Genomic DNA, 8863 nt, shown 5'->3' with positions numbered 1-8863 from the left:
TTCTTCTTATGAACACAAATTGAATGGAAATCAACCAACTTGTACATTTTTAAAAAGTAAAAAAAAAAAAAAAAAAAAAAAAAAAAAAATCAATCCCCAGATGTATTCATATTGAGAGCATACAAGTGACGAATCGTTTCCCAATTAACTGTCAGCACGGGAAAAATCTTTTGCTGTTCTCACAGCTGTTTCCTTTGTGAAAAAAATACTACATGATGCCTGATAAAACAACAGAAAAATAAATGGTAACAGTAATGTAATGTCATTTGTATGTTTTTAGCACCGTGTTTACGAGCTGTTCAGTGATGACACCAGGATCCACTACAGGTTTTTTTTAATTTTACATTGGGTTAAAGTTATCGTATCCTGGTGAAGAGATTTAAAACTGATACAGATTCCTGAAACATGAGACAAAGAAACTTGATTAATTACTTTTTTTGGTTAATATGAGTGGGTTTGTAATGACAGAAACCACTTTCCAAAAACTGTTTCTTACCTTTGTTGAGCGTGTTTTACTGAATACATTCCAGAAGCGTAGAGTCTCATCTCCAGCTCCTGTCACTATCGCCTCACCATCTGGGGACATGGCCTAGTATTTAAAAAGAACGGAAATCTAATTTATGAATCTGCCACATGTGCTAGCAATTATGACCAGCTTTTCCATTAACATGACCAATGGCAAGATCTCATTCTCATCAGAAAGTAAACACATACTGTACTTACCAGGTAGAGGACTCTGTAGGAGTGTCCTGTGAGCTTGGCCACCTGAGTGAGAGCTGGATATTTCCAGACCAAGATTTGGTTCTGAGAGTAGCCATGGGTGCTTACCTGGAAAGAGAGACAACATTATAATTCAAACAGGCCTTTGGGTAATTCACTATGAATAAATTATACCAAGCTGAGTGAGACACATTTAATGCATATAACTGAAAATAAACAAGACCATTTTCTCAGTGATGGTCTTGTTTGTCGACAGACAGTTGTATTACTCTTACTCTATATGTTTTCCTAATTAACAGAAAGAGAAGCTACCAGTGGTCTAACCATGGTTTACTGAAAAATGCCAATGAATTACAATTAAGATGAATATACAATGCTTTTGTGTTGACTCCCTTGGACTTGTTTGCTTGATGTTTTAAACACTAAATAACAGTGAATGTAGGTTTAGGGAATTGAATGTATGAGTGAATTAGGCCAATTAACAGATAGAGACTAATGTGAAAGAGACATTTTTGTAAATTGATAAAAAAATTAAGTCAAAATGTAAAATAACTAAAAATAAACTGCCCATTTTGCTATAACCAACCTAAATCATTAAGACCAAACTGTTTAACATTAGCTGTCTTGATGCATAAAAATGTGCCATGCAGCACCTTATTGTCATTGCAAGTGTTACTACAATGATAATTGTTTTTTCATAACTTCATAGAATATAGACAGCAAATCTACTGTGCAAAGTGTGAATCTGGAGTCACTCACCAGCTCATTAGCATGTTTGGACCAGGCCAGGTTGCAGACCTGAGAGCCGGAGTCCATACACTGCAGCGGCTGCGATGTAAGGGTGTTCCAAAATCGAATACAACGGTCAGCAGTGCCACCTCCAGAGGCCAGCAGGCCATGCTGGTGAGGGGACCAGGCAATGGCTTTAACTGCAGCCAGGTGATCTACGTATGTCTGCACCGGGCTCTGCGAGGAGTGGTTCCAAACCAGCAGCTGAGACAACAAATCAAACCCTTATCAGTGAGTACGGTGAGTAAATGCACAAAGACAGAGGCAGATTTAATAAAAACAACTATACCTTGTTGTCGTTCCCACCGGATGCAAGCAGCTGATGGTCAGTGCTCCACTTCAAGCCACACACTTCCTGTCTGTGTCCCTGCAGCTGCCTCTCTGACTGCAGTGGAGGTGTCCTCACATCTCTTTGAAGAATCATACGATCGCGGCTTCCTGAAGACAACTGGTCGGCATTTCATGTTTTTTTAACAGGATAGTTTAATGCATACTCATCTCTTCTTTTTTTTTTACATTCAAGAATGCCAAACCTTGAACTGCGCTTCGTTTTCAGTTCATCTTGATCATTCCTGTTAAGTCACTACAACCCTCAGAGGTTTAACACAGCACATGTTCTCACCAACTCTGGCTGTGTGTCCTTCCAAGGCAAAGAGTTTTTTCCCAGCACCAGCATCCCAGATCTGAACATAACCTTTATGAGTCCCCACTGCCACCAGGTTACCCTAAAAATATGAAGAATTTTCTAACTAACAAACAGTGCCTCAACAGAAAATCCACCCCATTCGATATGCAGTAAACTATCATCTATCATGCACTTACCCTCTCAGACCAGCCAACTGATGTGACCGAGTCTCCCTCCACTGACAGATCACACAACCTTGTTACCTGAGGAAAAGAAAGTTCAGGAATCAATTCATTGACCTTACTTCCTAGAAACATCAAACATAAATACATAAACAGTTTGAAAGCTATGTTCTCTCACTTCAAAATCCACAAAAACTGTATATGCACACAGACTACAATACCTGACTTGTGCAGGCACTCCACAAGTAAACACAAGTACCCAGACCGACACTGAGCACATTGAGAGAAGACCAGTCCACCAAGTTGAGATAAAAATCATCCTGAAGCTCTGGAGCATCAAGAACTTTAAAGGGAATTTTTGAGATCTTGCGAGTTGGCTTTCTCGGTGAACGCAACAATTTCTGACTGCAACAGGAAAAATTGGACATTATGAAACCCTGATGCAAACTGTACAGTTTCTTTGCAATCCCATTTATAAAAAATTGCCCCCACATTGACAAAGAACAAGAATTTGTAGTGTCTTTACTTTGTCAGTGCGCAAGTGGGTTCTTTTTATGAATGGGACTGTTGTTCTTCACCAGAAACCACAAACCTGGTAACGATTCTTGAGGTCTAAAACTCTTACAAAAATACTTCTACCTTTTGTTGCTGACAGGTGATAGAGAGTAGGGGGAGATGTTGCTGTCATTCTCTGGAGACGACCTTTGGGTATTGACTAAATACTGTGAAGAACATAGGCAGAAAACATCACAATCTCTACCAGCCTTATTAAAATAGCACAAACCACTGAAGAAAAACTACACTGAGTAAATAATGTTCTGCTCTTAATTTCTGTTCTCCTGCTAAGGATTTCAAGAGCATGTTGTGAGTCTCTTCTGACATTGTGTGAGTATTTCATGAAATGTTCATACAGTGAAGAGACTCCTCTTCTCAGGGGTGGATGGCTGTAGATGCCTGTCCTCAGTCTGGGGGTCCTGGATCTTTTCTATTCCTGCTCCCAGCAACTCATTCTTCAGCAAAGCAGAATAGGCAAGCCCGTCTACTACATGCAAAAAAGTATAACTGATACACAAGTATGACAATGTGGTCCTAATTGAACATAATCTAGTAACAGAATTTCCAAAATAGGACCCCAAACTTTTATTTACCTTTGATATTATCAGAAGAGGCATCCTTTGGTTTTTTGTTATGACTTGGTGACTTCTCATTTTCCTAATTAAAAATAACAAAGATACTGTCATCGATTTAAAATAAACTTCTCTCAGACAGAACTCACACATTCATAATGTAAAAAACTTCACCCACACACACTGTTATATGTAAAATGTTCTAATACATATGAATAACATTTTTGTCTTACAAAAGCACAGACACACTCCAGAACAAACTCATGCACAACTTCATACACTGATCCTGTGGAAGGTGATATTCCAGTTGGCCCCAGCTCTGGTTGGAATGAATCTGTCTCCAAGCTTACTGGGTGAAGACAATGGGGAACCAGTGGAAGTCCAACTCTGAGTCATTTTCTGCAAAAAAGCACAAAATTCTATTTAAATTTGGTCACTTTTTTGGTCAGTTTTATTACACATTATCAAAATTAAGTTCAATGTATGTGTGCAACAAAACAACAAATAGTGAGAAAGACTCACAACAGGACTCAAGTTGTCATTTTGAATGTTAATTTGGCGGAAGAGGCGATGTTCATATTCTGGATCCATCCTCATTCAGATCCCCAGGCCGCAGGCTGGGACTGTGAAGAGCTAATAAATACAAGAAAGAAAGAAAGAAAGAATTAATTTAAACATCTGCTAAAAGGCAGCCAATGGAGGATTGTGGGGTCACTGCTGGGGTCTGTGCTATATTGTTTGATTTGCACACATGTGTACAGCTCTAAAGTCTGGTATCACAGAATAACTAATATTATATGCCATAATATGCTGTGAATGGTTATGAGGTGTATAGCCCGTCAAATATTGTATATGATCGTTAAGTACATGTACTATATACACATATTTTGCTTACATACACAGACATGGGGCCTAAAAATATGTGCACATACTTTATGTGTTTTGTTTGTTCCTCATTATATGTCCAAAACACTTCTACACTTTTGCTGCATTATTTGCATCCAAACGTTGCTGCTTAGTATTGTGGAGCATTTATAATGAAGGATTAGAAAGTTAGCAAAAGATTATGTAATAGCCGACCAATCTGATTCAAATCTATAAAATAATGTTTGGAACAACAGACTTGAATAAAACTAGTTGGTTAATGTTACTGTAAACTCGGAGTGTGTAATGTAACAGATTCACTTATGGCATGTCTAACTTTCAACAAAACTACCACTAGCTGAGATCAACACAAAACATTGCGAAAAGCCTTATAATATCACTACATTGGCATGTTCACCATCAGTTATGTTGGTAAGTTGCCAAAAAGGAAAAGCTAGCGAACTAGCTAATGACAGCTAGCGTTAGCCAACTTAGCTCTGAGTTAAACAAATCGTGTTTGCAAGAGACAGCATACGTACAGCAACCAGCAAGTCCTCGAAAACCCAAACACCAAACACCAGCGCCAACACCCACTAGAGGTATGAGATGAATTATGGCAATAAATATAAAGATATTCACTCTCAAATGCCATGTAACTGAGTTTCACTGAAGTAAAAATTGCACTGCATTGTGGGATTTTTGTTACCTCCGTGACGTCATTTGTGGTCTCACGTGATCTCAAATCAAAACATGGAAATGCTCACTTGTTATCTGCTTGAGTTCTGAGAAACTTTCAGGACCAGCGATTACCAAACCTGGAGTACAGGTGTCTTAATACGTATCTGCACATTTCTGCATAAAAGGTTACTTTCTCATTGATCCTGTAAGCCCATATCTATGACTTAGTCTTCACTGGGATGTTATCAGATTAGAGTTGCAGTAAATTGGAGGTCACTTAACGACATAAAAAAAAATAAACAATTTCCATAAACCCAAATGCTTTAAAACCTTTTGTTTATTTATTATTTCTATGTATTTGTTTGCATTATTGTTAAATGTCATGCCCTTACCTATTTTCCACTTATTTCTATCTTTTGTTTATAATATTCCTTCATGCTTTTATTTGTTTATTGAAACATAAATGGGAAAAAACAGGACGAGGTCCTGTCGTGGCCACGTTTCAACCGTAGGGGGCATACTAGTTCCATTTTCAAATCCCCAGATATTCTCATACTTCACTTGGTAAAAAGTCATGGCCTTACTGCAGGCCTTCACATTTAATGAACTTATTTTTACTAGTTTGCAACCCTTATCTTGCTTGCAGTGGGGCAAACATACATTTCCCTTATGCTACCTTGAGGTTTTTAGGCAAAATCCCAATATTAATCCAAGGAGGAATGAGCACACTGAATTTTAGGACCCATAATAATTATGTGAAGTAAATGAGGGATAGTGCATGAATGTGTATGAAGTGGGTTGTCTGTAACCCTGCAACTACTCACCCACTTTCTGTTCTATTCCAAGTCTATAATCTATATTGTGATTACAATCTGTATTGTACATTGTCTTTAAAAAAAATAAAATATAATAATTATTAAGCAAAAACACTGAAACTGTGATAACAGTGAAATCACAAGTAGTCTGCAAAAACCTGCAGACTTGTAATGAAATCTCTGATAATCTAATCAGATGTGAAGCCTGGTGCTGGTTCATGACAGTTCCGGTGTATTTTTAGATTTTATGGTTAGCATGTCCTTCCTCCTATTTTAGATTATACTGTAACATGATTATAAATTTATAGTGTGTGCGTGTGTGTGTGTGTGTGTGTGTGTGTGTGCAAATGTGCTCATCAAAAAACACTGCTAAATGAACTCTCCTGTCACCACCCCCTTTAATGTAGTCCTTGAAATGAACTGCTAACGACCACGTAGCTGTAACAAAAGACTCAGCACTGTGCCTTTAATGCTGGCAAGTGTAGTGATAATAATCCCACACAATGAGCACACAGAGAGCCCCCTGTGAACTTCACAGTGAGTTTTCTGGTGAGTGAGCCTATAGAAATTTACCACATCGGACACACAACATAGTTCTGCAAGTGTGAAGGAAGCTCTCCCACACACACACACTCTCTGTGTCTGTCTCTCTGTCTGTCTCTCTCACACAGACACACCCACACAACACTGGCGCCAACAACCAACCCCACCCCACCCCCCACCCCCCGCCAACTGACCTCTAATTATGTCATGCGAAAAAGCTGTGTCCCATTGAAAAGCTCTCTTAATCAAACCCAATTAATTCTGCTATTTTCCCTTATTATCCTCTGCAAGGAACGCATCTTTCTAATAAGACTGTTACCTCCAACTGTGGCCCTTTCAGATCTACTGGGGTGCAGGAGCAAAATAATAGATGGCACAATTAATCAATTAGTCATAAGGGACACAGTTGTTCTTAATGAACACAGCAACTGTGTAGCAGAGGTGAATTAGAGCTTCCTCTAAATCAGTCAGCAATGTTTAACTTTGAAGACTGGCATCTTCATTTATAATTAGACTACAAAGCAAAACATGAAAATCTGTGAACATGTTTTATGATTTTTTTATTATTAATAATTCAGAGAAACATGTTTTATGATGCTGGTGCTTTGAACACTTTTCCTACCATACCTTATGAAAGACAACACACATAGTTTAATTTTAACACTAAACATTTCATAGTTGTGTGAAGAGACAAAATGAAGTTCAGATGTAGAATAAATATCTTGTCAAGGGGACTAACATCTGTGTTCCTGTGTTACTGCCACAAGACTCTGCATCACTGCCATCTTGTGATTTATTGCTTGACATCAAGCAATATGCAGACAGATTGATGTTCTGTACAATCCAGACGTCCAGATTAGACTGGGTTATGTTCTGGATGAGCGCATATGTGATGCTGTGGAAAAATAGATGCATGAGCCAGGAGTATTAGACTGAGACAATGGTAACTAGATGTATTTGCACTCATGCATTTGTTATTACCTATGTAAATGTCAATTGTTTTAGAAAATAGGTACATTGTTTTGAAAAGTTCAGGTTCTTGGTAGGAGGTAGAAATAGAAAGCAACTTACAAAAATAGCATCTAAAGGCTTTTTCAGTCCACATTGGAATACTTTTATGGATTTGGCATAGAGAAGAACTCTCCACCAGAACTGTTTTTCATGTTGTTTTGCTGTTCTTTTTCCCATGCTTCTCTTTATGCCACTTGCTCCAGCTCAACGCATGCCTACCCTGGCCCCTAGCTGTGGCTCTAACCCCGAACAGGCCCCAGCTGAGCAGGCCCAAGCCATCCAGTAGTTGGTGTGTGTTCAGACCTGGCTCAGCCCGGCCCAGCCTGGCCTGGGTGCTAATCCCTGGGCTGTCAGAGGACCCTGCTCTGAACTCATCCTGCAACACAGGAAAATGCTCTAATTGGGGGATTTTCTACATCATTAACTTTGATGAGCAGTCACCCCACCCTCTCTCCCCTCTCACTCATCCTCTCCACTCTTACCTCCCTTTGTGTCTCTCACACTCCCACACTGTTCTCCAGCTTAATCTCTTTCTTAGTGTTTTCCTTTTTAATTTCTCCCACTCTGACTTCCTCACATCGTCCGTCTTCTTTTGTTCTTTCTTGTCCAAAGCATTTTTTCTCTTTTCCATCCACAAAATGTGCAGCTAAACTTTGAGCATATCATTAATATATGACTCCATAAGCAAAGGTCAGCACTACAGGTCTCTCTAAACTCACCTGCACACTTGTTGTAGTGATAAAAATTTAAACGCTATGTCTATGATCACTTATCAAGCCCAGACAGAAACTGCGCCCACAGAATTCCCATGAGACCTCCACAGATTTTCATCAGATTTTGAAGACAAAAAGCAACTCAGAATGTAAGCATGTGTTTGCCCCAGCCTGCATGTGTGATGTAAACCTTTTTTAGTCATTGTCAGTAATTTTCCAAGCCAAGGATGACTAACTAGTTGCACATCTCTGTCTAGCAGTTCCCCTCAGTAGCCTATGTGAACAACCCAGGTTAATGTCTATTAACAAAGATGAAAATGTACCATTATCCTAACTGCTTTAAAGCATTTTTTTTGCTTACCTATTGCTAAAAAATAATTGTTGTTAGCTAAATGAATATTTTCATGTACATTACAAGCAAAAATAAAAAAAAAATAAAAAAATCACTCCACAGTATTCCACAGATTTCCATTTTGAACAACCACAGAAAACTGACAAAGACAAACAAACAAAATCCTCAGATTCCATTTAGGCCTATCCCTGAGATTTTAGTTCAAATACAGGTTTTCTTTTGTTTTCCTTGACAGATTAAGTCACACGACTGTTTTTACTTTTGTTTCATATCAAACATCGCAGTTTGTGACTTTAAGATACTGCCAATAAATTCCAAGATCTAGGCATTGGATTTTCTGACCCAGAAAACATTCTGTTCTGAAAACTGTTCTGAATCCAGACCCTAATAAGCATTGGGATGAAAATAATGTTAGTTCCAAAGCAGAACAGAGCCATTTTAAAA

At 38.6% G+C, this 8863-nt stretch overlaps 1 protein-coding gene across 1 annotated transcript; it reads right to left on the bottom strand.

Annotated features, from left to right (window-relative positions):
* Positions 1-337: 337 nt before the first annotated feature.
* LOC109967487 (fizzy-related protein homolog) lies at positions 338-5021 on the bottom strand. Its single transcript, XM_020613091.1, is given in 14 exon segments — positions 338-398; positions 497-589; positions 724-828; positions 1480-1713; positions 1799-2009; positions 2122-2234; positions 2332-2397; positions 2538-2721; positions 2956-3038; positions 3228-3355; positions 3465-3528; positions 3723-3842; positions 3966-4076; positions 4847-5021. Coding segments are annotated over 13 exon segments (1518 nt in total). The 5' UTR covers positions 4041-4076; positions 4847-5021; the 3' UTR covers positions 338-356.
* Between the last annotated feature and the right edge of the window lie 3842 nt (positions 5022-8863).

The sequence above is a fragment of the Monopterus albus genome, unplaced genomic scaffold (genome assembly GCF_001952655.1).
Source record: "Monopterus albus unplaced genomic scaffold, M_albus_1.0 scaffold129.1, whole genome shotgun sequence".
Lineage (NCBI taxonomy): Eukaryota > Metazoa > Chordata > Actinopteri > Synbranchiformes > Synbranchidae > Monopterus > Monopterus albus.
This window is presented reverse-complemented; position numbering and strand designations above follow the sequence as displayed.